The sequence below is a fragment of the Ursus arctos genome, unplaced genomic scaffold, assembly GCF_023065955.2.
Source record: "Ursus arctos isolate Adak ecotype North America unplaced genomic scaffold, UrsArc2.0 scaffold_10, whole genome shotgun sequence".
NCBI lineage: Eukaryota > Metazoa > Chordata > Mammalia > Carnivora > Ursidae > Ursus > Ursus arctos.
The window spans coordinates 519430-535206 of record NW_026622764.1 but is presented as its reverse complement, the minus strand read 5'-3'; the positions used below and the strand labels follow the sequence as shown (position 1 = coordinate 535206).

The window sequence follows — 15777 nt, the reverse complement described above, 5'->3', positions numbered from 1 at the left end:
CTGTGTTGTGGAGAGTGGGCTTAGGTGGAGTGTTGGGTTCGGTTGGTACAGACGTGGGGGCTCCCCGCCCTGCCTCACTGCCTCGTCTTGCCTCATCCTGACAGTGACCTGACCAATGGTGCGGACGGCATGCTGGCCACGAGCTCCAGCGGGTCCCAGTACAGCGGCTCCCGGGTGGAGACCCCCGTGTCTTACGTCGGGGAGGACGAGGAGGAGGACGACGACTTCAATGAGAACGAGGAGGAGGACTGACGCCCGCCCGCGGCCCGCCCTCGTGGTCTGCGTCGGGAGCGCTGGTTTCGGGAGAGACTGCTTCTGCCGTGGGCGTTTGTTTCTTTTTGGCCTCCTCCACGGGAGCCGGCGGTGAGCCGTCGACTGGCCGTGCGGCTCCGATGAGCAGGCGAGGGCTGTGTCCCGCGGGGTCTTGGGGTGAGCTGTGGTGCGCTTCCACGCCAGCGGCGACGCAGGGCCTCTCTTCACTGTCTAGGATTTTGTTTTCATTGTCTGTTTCTCATTCAGAGTTCACTTTGCTCCCTCCTTGCTGCCTGCACGGAAGCGGCGACACTCCATCCACGTCGCAGAGTGAGACGTCGTGTTGCCGCGGCCGGTGCGCCCGAGCGCCGTGTGTCCTCAGCGTGTTGGGAACGGCGCAGCTGCTGGGGGCGTGCGGCCCCCTCCCAATGCCGTCCGCGTCTGGGGGCCCAGCGAGTGGTGGGCTCTGCTCTTCACCGTTCGGCGCCATCGACTGTATCGTGACTTTATTTTCCCTTAAATTATATTGACTGTGTGATTCCATCAAGTTTATATATTTTTTTTCTCTATGTTGCAGCAAATTGCGAAGTTTCTTTGTTTTTGTTTTGTTTGGCTAAAGTTTCCTGCCGTGCTGGTGCAGCCGCGACGGCGGTGGAAGGCTCGGGCGTGTGCTCGTGGACAGTCCGCCTGATTTCCACAGGCGGGCGTGAACTCTTGTGTCGTTGTTTACAGGCCTGCACATCTGTCATCTAAGGACACAGACTGAAACAAGCACCGTCTCTGTTTCGTGAGCATCTTCCTGTATCTATGATGAAGTTGACATTAAATAGAGAGAATGTTCTAACAGTTTTTTAACTCAAAATTTGTCAATCATTTTTAATAGTTCTTTTTTTATAAAAAGAAAAAGGAATTTCAGGACAGGCAGTGGCCCCTTTTAAAATTTATTCACAAAGAACCATTAACCGCACAGTCGCCGTCAGCTGCCTGTTCTCAACAATAGTCTTTTTATTGAAACACAAATAAACTTTTCTGTAATATTTTATGGAATATAAAGAGACTTTAATTGTTTGACTTGTTTAACTTGGCACTGTTAGTTTTTATTAATAAAACGCGCATGGGCATTTTAAACAAGCTCTGTGTTCCTCTAATTCAGGGTTCTTGTCCACAAGTTACTTCTCTTCTGTGTCAGTCTTGCTTCTCACCAAGCGAGGGGTGGTTGCCAGGCCAGAGGGGGGCCCGGTGGACACGCCGAAGTGCATCTGTCCTCCCGTGCCTGCGACGCGGACATCGGCCCCCGTCTTTCTCCTGAGTCCTCGGAGTTGAGACAGATTCTGGGGGTTTGACCTTCAGGAGTAAGGTCGTAAGGTAAGAAAGGATAGCGAAGTGTCGTACGAATGTGCGGAAGACCAGAGGCCTCAGAGGGGCGTCCGAGGTGCCGTGGAGGAAGTGGCAGCTGGTGTTTTCTTGCCAGTCGTGACTTCCTTCCACTATCTCAAGGGCAGCAGGACCCGGGGGGGGGGGGAGGTGAATGTGCGGCCAGCGAGTTCTGGCGCTCACTGGCTGCTGCGTGCCCCGTTGAGGTGACGCGTGCGGGGCAGCCGGCTCTCGGGAGCACGGGCCAGCAGCTCACAGACTCCACCTGTCCTCGGGTGTCTGACAGGTTTCCTACCCTCAGCTGTGTGGGGCCGTGTCGCTCTGTGGCCGGTGACGTTGTGCCTGGTGCTTGCGTCGGATTAGGTAACCAGGTCACGTGTCGTGGCTGGTCTCGGGGGGTGCTCCAAGAGAGCAGTTTCGTTTGATGAGAATGCTGTCATTCTGGGATTTTGCACAGGGACTGGCGTGAGCCACCTGCACGTCCCTGGGTGTTGGAGGGCGTTCTTGAGTCTGTGGCTTCCTCTGGGGTTAGATCCCACCGTATGTGTGACGCCCTCACGCCTCACCTGCTCTCCTCCTGCAGCTCTGTGTGTTCTCTGGGGCGACCCTGCTCCAGCCTCGTCTGAATTTCCCTGACAGGGGATTGAAACTTTAAGAAGAAGATTTTTAAAGAGAAGGTGATTTTTTTGTTATATTTTCCCCTTATCAGAAAAGACATGGTTGTTTTACATAGAATAAGAGTGATTTTAATGTTTTATTTTAGGAATAAAATAAAACAGTTTAGGAATTCCGTTCTTTAAGAGCAAACCTTCAGAATGTCCGTTCTCGTAAGGCATGTTTCTCTGAGAGCGTGCGCACAGGTACCCGGATTTCATCGACTTTAGAAAAATTAAGGGTTAGGGAGGAGCATGAGGTCTGCCTGGAACGATATTTAGGGTCATGCTGGTCGGGTAGCTGCTGCCTCAGGGTTACCATGTCAGCCCAGCGTTTTTGTCATAGCTACAAATTCGGGGTCAACAGAAAGGGTTTCGCGAGAGGCCATTGACTCTACACTGAGTGCTCGGTGCACAGGTGTCTGCCTGCCGTTCCCTGGCTGGCTGCACAGCGTGGGGAGGCCTGGTGGGGAGCAGTGGGCAGCTGGGTCGCGGTCCACACGGGCCCGCGGGCAGGCCGGCTTCCCCTCTCTACTGCTGAATGTTGAGCTTGAACTCCACTTTCCCTTCGTAGGGGTCGTGCGGGTTGTCGAACGTCACATGCTCCGCCAGGATCTTGCACACGACGAGGACTTCTGTGTTTCTGGGGATGTTGAGAAGCTTCGCGGCAACCAGAGGGTTGCTGTAGTGGGGCTGGAACACGTGTGGGAAGATGGGAGGACGAGAGCGTTAGAAACCACGTGGCAGCTGTCCCGTCAGGCAGCAAGCCTGCCTGCTCGGTCTGCGTGCGGCCTGCGGCAGCTGTGCACAGCTTGCGCTCTCTGCCACGTGTGGGATTCGCTCTCTCCGTTTAGGAACGAGGAGAGCCATTCTGGGTAGGGAGACAACACCAGTGACAAGTTCAAGTTCAAATTGTATTTGATGAAAATTAGTATAAAAATAAAACAGGAAAAATCGAGAGATTTGGAGGACATGCTTTATAATGGGTATATGGTTGTCTGAAAGGATTTGGGAAACTGGGAAAGCGCTAGGTTTGGTATTTGTGTTTCGCACGTGAGCTGTGTTTTCAGGTAGGGAAACACCCAGAGGGCTACACGGTCACCTTTGTTTCATTTGCGTATGTAAAATGTTGATGGCTTTCCTTTTGCCAGTGATTGCTAGATTTGGGAAGATTCTGCGGCTGTCGTCCGCGACCCGAGAAGCAAACCTACCTGCGCCTTCTTCCCGTAGTAAGGGAAGTAGTGGAGGCTGAAGGTGCCGTTGGGTGGGTAGTACTGCACCTGCAGGGGCCGGGCGTCCTTGTGCGGGTCCTGGGGCAGAGAGGGCACTGCCTGAGTGCGGCACGCACTTCTGTGCGTGTCTGCGTGTATCAGCACATGCGCACTGCCCGGCGGGCAGCTGGAGCTCGTCCAAACGCAGGTGGAGGACACTCGTGTCTGTTAAAAGCTCCAGGCAGCCCACGCGTGTGGACACACACCGAGACAGAGCCTTGCCCTGCAGCGAGGCGGGCTGTGGAGGGTGGGGCGCTGCCGCTAACAGCAGGGAGCCTTGGGTCGAGGCCCCCACCGGGAAAACAAGCGTTAGAAAGTATTTCATGACGACACATTTGTTTTTTTGGTGTTGTGCTCAAAGACTGGTTTTGAGAAAAACGGGAGTAAATTAGTGCCAACTCTGAGCAGGTTTTTCCAGATTGCTACCAAACGCTTGGAAGTCGTTGGTGACGCGCTGTCCCAGGTGCTGCTTGAAGCAAGTCAGTAACAGAGATACACCGTTATTCTGGCTGGGTTTCTGTGCCCTGCAGTAACGCTGCTCTGAGTGATGGTTCGTGTGACCGTGGGTCTGGATGGTCGGGCCGGCTGCTGCGGGGCACCTAGGGGAACGCGGCTGTGGTGGGGCCGCGCACTCACCAGAAAGGCGCAGTCCACTCTGGGTGCTGTGCTGTTGCTGGGGAGGAAGTTCACGATCTGGAAGGAAAGGGCATCCTTGTGGCTCTTCCACCGCGTGCGCGCGTGAGCGGCTTGTCCAAGCTGGGGCTCCTGCCGGCACCTCCTTCAGCCACAACCCTGCCCCAGGGTGGTCTTGGCTGCCGGCACGTGGCAGAGGTGGACGGAGGGGCCTGAGCCATGGCTGCCCCTCTCCGGTGCTCCGCAGTGCCCTGGGGTGCCCGCCTGTGCTGCTCCCACGTCACACTGTCTTGGCCTCCTGGGTCCCAAGCCTGTGTCCGCCTGCTCGTGCCTGGTGCCCTCCCCACACACCTGCCCTGGTGTGCATGGCTTCCCCCGCCAGGCAGCACTGAGACCCAGCGGGGACCCAGGAGTGTGGGCCATTCACAAATGCGTGGCTTCCCTGGGTCTCTCTGGAAGGAAGCTGAGGGGCTGCATGCGTGTTGGCCGGCCCGGAGCAGAGACCCCCAGCCCTCCTGCCTTCCTTGGCTTCCCGTGGCGTGTCCCCCGCCCTGCACTCCAAGGCTGGGTGAACCATGCCCTCCTGTGGTGTGCTTGCCCTGGCCTGTTCAGCTTCCCGTGTGCCCGGCAGAGGGTCCCTGGCCCAGATTGAGAACCTCTGCTCGGGATGGGTCCCAGCTGTCCTTGAGTCACCTGTACGCAGCCGGGCTGCTGTGAAGCTGTGGTGTGCACACGGCCACCCTGAGCAGCCCCGACTCTGCCTCTCAGAGTCCAGATGCTGCAGAGCGTGACGTCAGGGCTGTGTCTGAGCACGTTCGGGTTGTATTTGGGGGAAGGTCAGCTCCTGAGCCAACGCGACAGGTGCATGCTGAGTGAAGGTGCAGAGTAGGAGGGGCCGTGGCCCTGCCAGCCTGGGCCCCTGTGCAGGAACGCACAGGGTCACGCAAGGGCTGGGCACCCTGGCCCCTCCAGGCCACGGCTCTCTCCACCTCACGTGGGTCTGGGGTCTGCAGCCCCTCTGCACTCACCCTGTTCATCTTAATGATAAAGCACGGCTTTCCTTCCGCAAAGCCGAAGTTGGGGTCCATCAGGCCTGAGCAGTTTTGCAGCATGTCTGCTGTGAACTTGCAGGAGAACTTGGTGTGGTTTGGGGCCTGGAAGCTTTCCTGGAAGAAGTACTTCTCGGAGGTGCAGTTGATGCTGTCCTCCTGGGATGCTGGCGAGTAGCCTGCCAGGACAGACGTGCCTGTGGGCGCCGACCTCCAACCACAGCCACCTGGGGCTGGCGGGGGGGTGGCAAAGCCCACACCCCTCCGTGAAATTGTCTTAGGGAAAAATGGGCGGGAAGCGCATTATGTCACCTGCCAGGAAGTTGTGGAGTGTGTGCACGAGGTCCACCCAGGTCCTGTTGTCAGAGACGTTGTAGGAAATGTCCAGGCCTTTCTCCCCATAGACATCCGGCCTCAAGGTCACCCCTGGAGAGAGAGCACGACACATCTTAGTCCGTTCCCCCTAAAGTATTGGTCACACCCCAGCCACTTGCTGTGGAGATGGTGGGTCACATGAAGAGCTGGCCCAGCCCGGCGGCCAAGAGTGGGATGCTGCAGTCCTGGCTGGGCCTGGGTCCTCGAGGGCCCCTGGGTGAGGAGGCTGCGGCCAGGTTCCTCTGCAGAAGCAGCTCAGGAGGGACCCGCCCTCCTGGGAGCCGCACCGTCAGTGCCAGGCCTGCCTGGCTGCGTGGCCGGGACTGTGTTGCTAGATGAAGCTGTTTGAATGCACATTTGAAACTCTTCAGTGGTTTCGGTCGGTCCGAAAGCAACGTGGACAACGTGTTAATTGTACAACAGGAAAAGATGCCCCATGCGTGGAGTCGGAACAGTTGTGTGCCTAGTGGGCACCGTCACTTCTGTTCACGCAAAGACACACAAACCCGTGTGTGTCATAAATTAGGTAAGTGGGATCCTAGCACTCAGGTCCTATGTGATCTTCCATTTTCCAGTGCCATCACGGTCACGCCGACTCACCTCCCGTCCACAAATACCGTCGTGCTTTGCCGTGTGAATGTTCCACAGTTTACGAAGACAGTCCCGCTGGGTGTGACCTCTCACGTGTATGTAAGCTAGTCTTCTCTTGTTCCGTGGATGCTGTGGAGTAACGTCTGTACGAGGTTTAAAATCAAGACCTCGAGAGGATCTGACCAAGAAGAGGAAGTGGGTACCCCTGACGAGGGCCCACTCCGTGCGTGCGCCACAGCAGCTTCCCGTGGTCTCACGGCTCGCTCATCCACGTCAGTGGCAGCTGTCGCCCTCTCCTGCCTTCCCTGGCCCTTCCACCCACTGGGTTTTGGACCACAGATGTCTTCTCACACATATCCTGAGTCCAAGCCTGATTAAAAGAATGGTGTTGTCCACAATTATATTACGGTTGCGCCCTGAGGTTGGTAACGTCCTGTGCTCTGCTCTGAAACTGTGCTGAAAACCCCCATGGCGGACTGTTGGTTGGCTCTAAAAATGACACCCAATAAAGCACTTTGGCGTCGTGATCACTGATCAAGGGATTCACCGAAGACCCCAGCGGAAGAGCTGGACCTGCCCGAGGGAAACACGACCCCCCCAGCTCTGGTGTCTGAGCCCGCCGTCTCTTGGAGACTTGCGTTTCCTGTCCTCTCCCGGGGAAGTGCGGGAGCCGCTGACGGGCATTTCCGGGGTTATTGCTTCCTGAGAACGTGTGAAGGACGTGTGGCTGACGAACGTTCTGAGTCACTGTGCTGGACACTGTGTCTTCTCCCTTGACCCCTCTGTCCCTCCCTTCACCCCAGCTCCCTCCTGCACTTCCTTATTTGGTTTGTGCACACAGCGGGGGTGAGTGGCCCCCAGGGCCGAGGAGGTGCGGCCTGTCGCAGGCGTGGAGTCCTGTTGTCTCCAGGGACCCTCTCTCCCCTCGGTGCTGACTCGGGGGCAGAGGGTGTTCAGCCTTTGATCCGAGCCTCCGCCCTCGAACAGGACGGTAGACAAGCTGCTCAGAGAACACCGCGTTCTGAAGAACTTGTGGTTACGGACTTGAGCCTCCCACAGAGAAGCCTCAGTGCCAAGGGACGTCCAGTAGGAAGCAGAAGCCCCCTCCTTCCCGCAGACGCTCCGCTGCTCATCTCCCCGGTGACGCGTGCACCCTCCCAGACGTGTCCTCTGCGTATCCGCGTGTAAGGTAGGTGAGGGGAAGACGGTCTCTATACCAAGTCTGTTTTAACAATTAAAACTAACCCTACATCACACTATCATCTGGGGCCACCATCCTCAAAAGAAGCTGAGGGGCTGTCCCCACCCGGGTGTGCCCCTTCAGAACCCTGGGGCCACCAGCGGGAGCGGCCCCGATGCGTGGGGTCCTGGCGTCCAGGCGTGAGACACCGGCCACGTTACCTGGTGACTTTAGCTGGTCCTGGTAGTCGGGCGTGTAGGGGTCGAGCGTGCACATCAGCGTGTAAATGCACAGGGCGAAGATTCCGGTCATCACCACGTAGAAACCCACGTAGTAGAGGCTGATCCACACTGTGGGGAGAGGCGGGGGGAGGCGGCCGGCCTGTGGGACCAGCGTTGGGCAACCCTCGCTTCTCAAGTTCCAGAGTGTTCTCATCACCCAAGAGAGGCTCTGTACCCCTTAACTTAAAAGTCCTTAAAAATCCTAATTTATAGGAACATAGCTTAAAAAATGCTCTTCTCAAATCTAAGGCTGAAACTTCGGGGCTGCCCCTCAGATGTGCCCACTTTGTAGGCGTCTGCTGTCAATGGGGATTAGAGGCTTTTGGGGTCATCTGGTGAGGGAGGTGCAGCCTAGCCAGAAGCCCTGGCAGGATCTGGGTCCTGGGGCCTGGACTGCTGGTGGCTGGTCTGTGTGTGTCCTCCGAGCAGCCCATCCCTGCCTCCCCGCCCCCCCACCCCCAGGCACGTACCCCAGCGGGACAACGTCCGGCCCAGCATCTGCCCCGTGTCCGGGTTCCAGCAGTAGCGTTGGAATTCCTCCATCCGCTGGCTGCACGACTTCTTCTCCTGCAGTGCTGCCATCCTGCGGAATGGTGCTGCCCACACCCAGCCCGAGAGGAGAGAGCTGCTTCTGGGTTTTATAGTCCCCTCCTCTGGAGGGCAAAGGCACTGTGGGGACTGGCTCCAGGCGTCGTTGATCACACCTTGCTATCCAAACACAGTGGCTATCAGACGCCCCTCCTCGCGGGATGCCCTTGGCCACGTCCTTGTCTGTCCTGATACCGACCAAGGAGAAGGACTTTGCCGCAGGGGCAGTTCCTCAGGAGTGCAGGGTGAGTGAGGACCCTGGCTCTGTGCCCGAGATGGACCTGGTCTGAGCTGATGGGGGTGGCGACCCAGGGGGCTCCCGCCACTGTCATTCCTGCGGTTATCACTTGCTGGGCAACACATCTGGCAGTGACGACGAGGCCACGTGTGAAAGGGGCCAGAGGCTCTGTTGTAGACGAGAGGGTTCAGAGGGTTCCCACCTTCACCTCCCATCACTCCTGATGCTTAGGTGATGAGGGTGCAGTCCTCTGAGATCTGTTGTTGGGGTGGGGCTGGGCCCTTTGGGACTGCTTTGCGTCTATGAGGAATTCACAAATCATACAGCCTAGAGGTACTTTCTAAAATTGAAAGCACGCCAGTGCCTGGCATCTTCTTGAAATGCAGTTCTGACCCAGTGGAGACCCACTGGGCCCAGGGGCTCCTGGTGAGCTGTGCCGCTGGCTTTAGGGCCGCAGCAGTGTCCAGGCGTGGCACGCTTGGCCTGGCAGCACATCCGCGTCTGCTGGGTCTCCTTGGATACTTCCGACACCTGTCTCACCGCCAAGCTTCTGAGAGAGCTGACCTGCCAGATGGCCTGAGTGCCCAGACAGCTGCAAGCCCCCAGACCATCCTGGTGCGTGACGAGATCCAAGAGACCTCGGCAGCTCACGTAGCTGGGCCCGCGACGTCTGCTCGCCAGGGCGCCTAGCTCTGCAGTTAGGTGAATGGAACGTGCCACAGCCTTTTCACAAAGATCTGAGTCAAAGCCTGATGAAAATACGGGTGTTGTAGACAGAGACCTAGAACTTAATTTTTTGTCACATCCGGGTTTTCCCTCTGAAGGACCGTGTAGCCAAATTCGAAGATTTCTTTGGGAAGAAGGAAAAGGGACAATGCTCTTGTAATTGTTCTGCCTTATTTTCTTTAGGATGATTTAGAGTTTTTAACAAAACAGGCACCTGGAGATTCAGAGGGAATAGTCCATTTTAGTTTGGACTTGTAAGTCTTTAATGAGCCAATTCTGTGTGTTTTCTGTAACAGTTTTCATTCACAACTTTGGAATTTTGGGTCGGTAAGACACAGAGTGGCATGAGGCTGCGGTCTAATTGCCCACAGTCTGTGGGCCTTGGACCCCAGTTGCTGGGGCCTGAAGATACAGTGCAGCGAATGTTGCCCGCAGAATGAATGCCACCCTTGTCTGGAAAGTCTAGATGCCCTCGAAATGAATACGATGTGAATTCTTTCTGAAAGTCATTGAATGAAATCTTCCACATTTCGTGGAAGCACGTGAAAGTATGTGTGCTGAACTGCACACACGTTATCAAAATGACCTCCCTGTGGGGAGGAGAGGCCGGGAGAGGGCGGCCTCCTGCGCAGCGTGCTCTGAGGACGGAGGACAGATGCCCCGTAAGGAGCAGGCTCCAGGCAATGTGGGGAGCCCGGGCTTCTCCCCAGCCTGGCAGTAATGAGGTGGGGCCCACCCCCTCCTGCTGCTGGAGTAGAGTCAGAGAAGCCAGCTAAACCGGAAGGGTTATATAATAGGAAAATGTCCAGGTTTCAGCTGATTATCATGCATCAGACCAAGAGCCAGGAAGATTTCAAAATGAATTAAGACAAGAGACACTGATATCAAGGTGGCAGGTTGTTGAAATCAGAGATTTTAAGGCAGTTATGATCAAAATACTTGAGTGAGCAATTATAAACATGCTTGAAACAAAAGGAAGAAAAAAAAGGCTCAACAAAGAGAAAGTTTAAGGAAAGAAATAGAAGATACAGAGAAGACCCGATGGAAATTTTAGATTCAAAAAACATGATGAAAATGAGAAGCTCAGCAAATGGATTCAACGGCATAAGGGAGGGGACAGGGGAAGGAGTCAGTGACATGGAAAAAAAAGCAGTAGACCTGATCTAAACAGTAGGAAGTAGATTCAGAAAAAACTGTGCAGTGCCTCAGGGGTCTGGACGACTGTAAGGAAGACATGACATCCGTGTTGTCAGAATTCTGCGAGGAGAGAAGAAAGGGCAGGGCTGGAAACTCCCCAAACTTGGCAAATGACATAAACCTGCAAGTTCAAGAAGTTGATTGAAACCCAAACAATATAACTCTTCCAAAATCCAAGATGCATCATCATTAAACTTTTGAAAATTGAAAACATACACCCCAAATCGAGAAAGCGTCCAGAGAAATACCATTTGAGTTACAGAAGATGATTCATCAGGAGCCAGAATCAGAAGGAGCTGCAGAATGTATTTAAATGCTGAAAGAAGAGACCAGTCACCAGATCCCGAATCCAGCACAAATATCCTTCAGGAACAAAGGGGGTCCCAACATTCTCAGACGAAGGACAAGGAAAGAAGGTAATTTGTCACCAGTAGATTTATCCTAAAAGGATGTCTAAAGGAAGTGCTCAAAACAGAAAGACAATGTTAAAAGAAGGAACATTGGAGGATCAGGAAGGAAGAAATAATACGGTAAGCAAAATATGGGTAAAGGCTATAAGCTTCCTTTTCTTCTTGAATTTTCTAAACGATGTTTGATGGTTGAAGGAAAAACCATAGCATTGCCTGATATTCTAAATGTAAGTAAGTGAAATAATGTAATTATATTATAAACAAGGAAGGATAAAAGGAGGTATATTTCTGCACTTTACTTGAACTGATAAAATGATAGCAAGTGAGCCCCACGTAGGGAGGGCTCAGTGCTCGGTGGGGCGTCTGCCTGATGATTCTCTCCCTCTGTCCCTCCCCCCACTCATGCGCATGTGCTGTCTCAAATAAATAAATCTTTATTTTTTATTATTTTTTAAGATTTTATTTATTTTTTTGACAGAGAGACAGCCAGCAAGAGGGGGAACACAAGCAGGGGGAGTGGGAGAGGCAGAAGCAGACTCCCCGCTGATGTGGGGCTCAATCCCAGAACCCCGGGATCACGCCCTGAGCCGAAGGCAGATGCTTAACGACTGAGCCACCCAGGCGCCCCTGAATAAATCTTTAAAAAGATGATAGCAATAGAATGTGATAGGTCATGTATATATGATACCAACAGCAACCAATAAAAATCTGCGTAAAGAGATACACTCAAAAATACTATAGATAAATCAAAATTGAATTCTAAAAAATGTTCAAGTGACCCATGGGAAAAGTGGAAAAAGAAAACAAATGAAAGACAAAAATGGCAGACTTGAGCAACAATAACATTAAATGTAAATGCTATAAATACACCAATCACAAAACGGACACTAGATTTAAAAACATGAGCCAGCTCTAAGCCATCTACAAGAGCCTCGTCTCCAATAGGGTGATTAGGCAGGTGAATAGGAAAGAATGGAAAGAGATGCGTCATGCAAATCCTAATCAAATGAAGCATGTATGGTTAAATTAATATCATAGAGACTTCAAGCAGAGAAATTACAAGAGACAGAGATTGTGTCATGATAAAGGGTCCATCCACCAAGGAGATGAAGCAGCCCTCAGTGTGTGCACCGAACAGCAGAGCTGCAAAGTGCGTGGAGCAGACGAGTAAAAGTGAAAGTAGAGACAAATGCACGAGCTTGGTGATGGACGCCGACGCTTCTCTCTCAGCAGCTGGTAGAAGAGCTGACTAGAACACCAGCGTGGGTATAGAAGCATCAACAGTACTGTCCACCAGCAGGATGCCGTCGACATTTGTTGAGCACCCCACCCGAGCACAGCAGAGTACGATTTCTTTTTAAGTGACCTTGGAACATATACCAGGGTGGACCATATCCTGGGCCATAAAATGAAGCCCAACAAATTCAAGGGAGTCGAAATCATGCAGAGTGTGGTCTCCAACCACGACGCAATCCAACTAGAAACTAAGAACAGACAACAGGAGGATCTCCAAACGCGTGAAAACTAAACAACACACTTCAAATAATTCGTAAGTCAAAAGGGAGTCTTGAGGGTAATTAGAAAAGAACTACGGAGGACGATGAAAAACAGAAAACATCACAGTTCATGGGATGTAGCCAGAGCCAGTTCGAAGGAGAGTTTGCAGTTCTAAGTGCATTCCAAGAGAAAGTCTCAAGTTAATAATCTAAGTTCCCACTTGGAAAACTTAGAAAAAGTGGGGGGGGGGGGTAGCAAGTAGAAGGAAAAAAGATAACAGAAATCAATGAAATTAAAAACAAAAGCAAAAGGGAAAATCCATGAAAGAGCTGGTTCTTTGAAAAGTCAATAAAATTGACACACCTATAGCAAGAGACAAGACACAATCAAATTAAAAATGAAATATCACTACAGACCCTCCAGACATAAAAAAGGGAAATGCCACACACAGTTTTATACACATAAACTCGACAACTTCGATGAAATTGGCTTCTTCCTCAAAAAACACAACTTGTCCAGTTTGAAATAGATAGTTTGAATAGCCTTATAAATATTAAGGAAATTGAATTTGTAATTTAAAATCTTCCCAAAAAAACCCTCCAGGCCCTGATGGTTTCACCGGAGAATTCTACCAAACATGTCATGAAGAGCACGAATTGTGCCCTGTGTCCTTCGGGAAATAGAAGGGAACTTCCCCGACTGATTTATGAGGCCAGGACACCTTTCACCAAACCAGACAAAGACAGCACAAAAGCAGCAACAAAACCTACAGATCAAATCCCTCACAAATATAGCCACAAAAATCCTTAACCAACGATTGGCAAATTGAGTCCAAGAATGTATAAAAAGCATTAAATGGGCAGCCGGGTGGTGGAGTCAGCCGGGCGTCTGGCCGGGTGGTGGAGTCAGCTGGGCGTCTGGGACTTGGTTTTGGCCCCGGTCCTGATCTCATGGTCCTGGGGTTGAGCCCCGCGTCAGTTCTGCACTCATCGGGGAGTCTGCTTGACAGTCTCTCTCCCTCTCCCCATCGTGCTCTCTCTCTCTCTCTCTCTCTAATAAACGAATAAATTAAAAAAAATAAAAAGCATTAAACACCATGACCGAGAGGGATATGTTCTAGAGACGCAGAGCTGGTTGAATATTCAAAAATCAATCCGTGTAAATACCCGACTTAAACAGGCTAAAGAAGAAAAATTATGGGATCATATCAGCTGATGAAGAAAAAGCACTTGATAAAATTCAAAATCCATTTATGATAAAAGTTCTCAGCAGGCTAGGAATAGACAGAAACTTGATTAAAAGCGTTGGCGGAATCGCTACAAGCCAGCATCCCATCCAGCGCCAAAGGATGGGTGTGTCTACCCCACGCCTGAGAACGAGGCATGGATTTCTGCTCTCACCTCTCTGAGTCAACCTCGCGCTGGACTTCCCAGCTAGCGGAAAAAGCTAGGAAAGAAAAGGCATACAGACCAGAAAGGAAGAAACGAAGCCCCCCGTTTTCAGATGACAGGGTTCTACGTGTGTACAATGCCCAAGACTGCAGAACATCTGGAACGAGTGAGTCCGGCAGAGGACGCAAGGTTAAGGCCCCCAAGTCAACGCTCTCATTCACTAGCAACGAACACATGCATACCAGCACCACTGGCAATCGCTCAGAACAAAAAGGACTATTTAGGTGTTACTGAGACAGAACATCGTCTGCTGAAGGCTGCGTGTGGGTGAGGACAGCAGTGGGGGTCCCAGGAGAGGAAGACCGGTTGTGTTCACAGGCTGCAAGACTCAGCGTCCTGAAGATGCCGGTTCTCCCCAGGCTGGCGCACAGGTCCAGCAAGATGTTTCTGTGTAGATATGACAAGACTTCCGTAACATTTATACAGGAAGGCAAAGGAAGTGGAATATTTTCTTCCATACTCTGAATAGTTTTGAAAACTGTGTTTTGAAAATTATTTTTGAAAAAGAGCAGTAAAGTTGACGACGCCATCCACTCGGTGCTGAGGCCCGTCATCTGTTGCAGGTGTTACATACAGTAATGGAGACAGTGGTGTTGGTGGAGGGACCGGACCAGCACCGACCACAGCGACGTGCCCACCGCGTCCCCAGGCAGCTCAGGACAGACGCACAGTCGCGGCCCGCCGCTGAAGCAGTCTTTGTTTCGGCAAGATCTCTGCGTGACTGTGGTGGCGGGCGCGGCTGGGGAGCACGGGCTGAGGGCACACCGACGAAGCGCCGTAGAGGCTGCAGCGAACCCCAGCCGCTGTCCTGTGACCCCGGACAGGTAGGCAGGAAGGGCGTAAGGAGGGGACGGTGGCGGCTCGTGCAAGTTCTCCCTCGGGCTGCCCTGCCTTCTGCTCGCACCCGCTTGCAGAACCTCCCTGCCTCCCAGCACGGGGTGGGCTGGTCCTCCCCCCGTTTCTGGCTCCCACGTTCTTGTTTCTGTAACCTCTCACTTCCTCCTCTCTTTAAACTATAGCCAAGCTCCTTCACTTCCTTCTCTTCCCCACACATTTACTGAGTACCTGCTGTCTACTAGACAGGACCATGTGTGTGTGAATCTGACATTTCTGTTGGTCCTGGCATCCCCAGGTGTGTCCCCCAGGTGTGTCCCCCCAGATGTGCACCCCAGGTGTGTGTCCCCCAGGTGGGTCCCCCAGGTATGCCTCCCAGGTGGGTCCCCCAGGTGTGTCCCCACCTAGGTCCCCTAGGTGTGTCTCCCAGGTCCCTGGCCTCCTCACTCCCTCTCAGTCCTGTTTCTGTCTATTTGGGGCCTCTGCCCTGGGTGTAGCTGGGGGTCTCCTGCTTTAGTCTCAACCTCACCTGAAGCTTCTCTAGGGCATTTCTGCTTTGCTGGCACAGCCCAGGAGAGGGGAGGGAGCTGATGTGGAGCTGATCCCTTGGCAGGTGCCGGGGTTACCTTAGGTCCCCAGTGCGGGCAGGTGACCTGAGGGCAGGCTACCGTCAGTGTCAGGCCAGGTCCCCACATACTAACCAGTCCCCTGCCAGTGGTTTCACCCTCAGACACCCCAGGATACTGCTCACTGTGGGTTTTTTTTCTCTCTGAATTCCTGTTATCAACTGTTTTTCCTCCCACTTGCTATTTAAGACAAAATGAAATATTGTGGGAAAGCCCCCGGCCACCTTTATGGGGTCGGGGTTTCTCCCTGGCCCCTCTCCCTTCCGTCTGGCCTCCAACTCCTGCAAGGGAACAAGCAGGTGGCCTGTGTGCGGGGGCTGGGGGCCCGACAGGGGGCAGCGTCCTTGAGATGCTTTGGGGTCTGGAGTTTGTCCTTCCTGCCGGGCCCTGAGGAAGAAGTGGCGGGGAGGAGGGGCCGTCTAATCCTCCTGGAAGCAGCTTAGGGGATTGTCTTTTTCTGGCACCTGCTCTGTGCCCCGGGCGGGGATTTGGCCAGAGCTGTGTCAGCTGGATTCCCTGGGCTCCCGGTGCGGCCCCAGTCACCCTCACAC

The 15777-nt window shown here is 53.3% G+C and overlaps 2 protein-coding genes across 3 annotated transcripts in view; one reads left to right on the top strand and one right to left on the bottom strand.

The window, feature by feature from the left end:
* The window catches only part of TFDP1 (transcription factor Dp-1), a 43086-nt gene extending 41703 nt beyond the window's left edge, over positions 1-1383 (top strand). For both annotated transcript variants that reach the window (XM_048215656.2, XM_048215655.2), the window contains exon 12: positions 105-1383. In XM_048215656.2, coding sequence (XP_048071613.1) covers positions 105-252 — 148 coding nt within the window. In that variant the 3' untranslated portion in view covers positions 253-1383. The remainder of the gene's footprint in view (positions 1-104) is intronic.
* Positions 1384-1396: 13 nt separating this feature from the next.
* On the bottom strand, positions 1397-8288 carry ATP4B (ATPase H+/K+ transporting subunit beta). Its single transcript, XM_026488717.3, has 7 exons — positions 8130-8288; positions 7600-7728; positions 5545-5658; positions 5212-5411; positions 4187-4243; positions 3491-3589; positions 1397-2972 (listed from the first exon to the last, which is right to left on the bottom strand). Exons 1-7 carry the CDS (start codon positions 8239-8241, stop codon positions 2811-2813), a joined length of 873 nt encoding a protein of 290 aa, XP_026344502.1. The 5' UTR covers positions 8242-8288; the 3' UTR covers positions 1397-2810.
* Positions 8289-15777: the final 7489 nt, after the last annotated feature.

What these genes read in the sequence shown, in the direction of transcription:
- ATP4B (XM_026488717.3), bottom strand. Translation starts at nt 8,241, where the DNA reads ATGGCAGCACTGCAGGAGAAGAAGTCGTGCAGCCAGCGGATGGAGGAA. An exon ending in CCGGACGTTGTCCCGCTGGG is followed by an intron (nt 7,729 to 8,129) that starts GTACGTGCCTGG and finishes CTCTCCCCACAG; the next exon opens with TGTGGATCAGCCTCTACTAC. An exon ending in GAGTGGACTGCGCCTTTCTG is followed by an intron (nt 3,590 to 4,186) that starts GTGAGTGCGCGG and finishes TCTCTGCCCCAG; the next exon opens with GACCCGCACAAGGACGCCCG.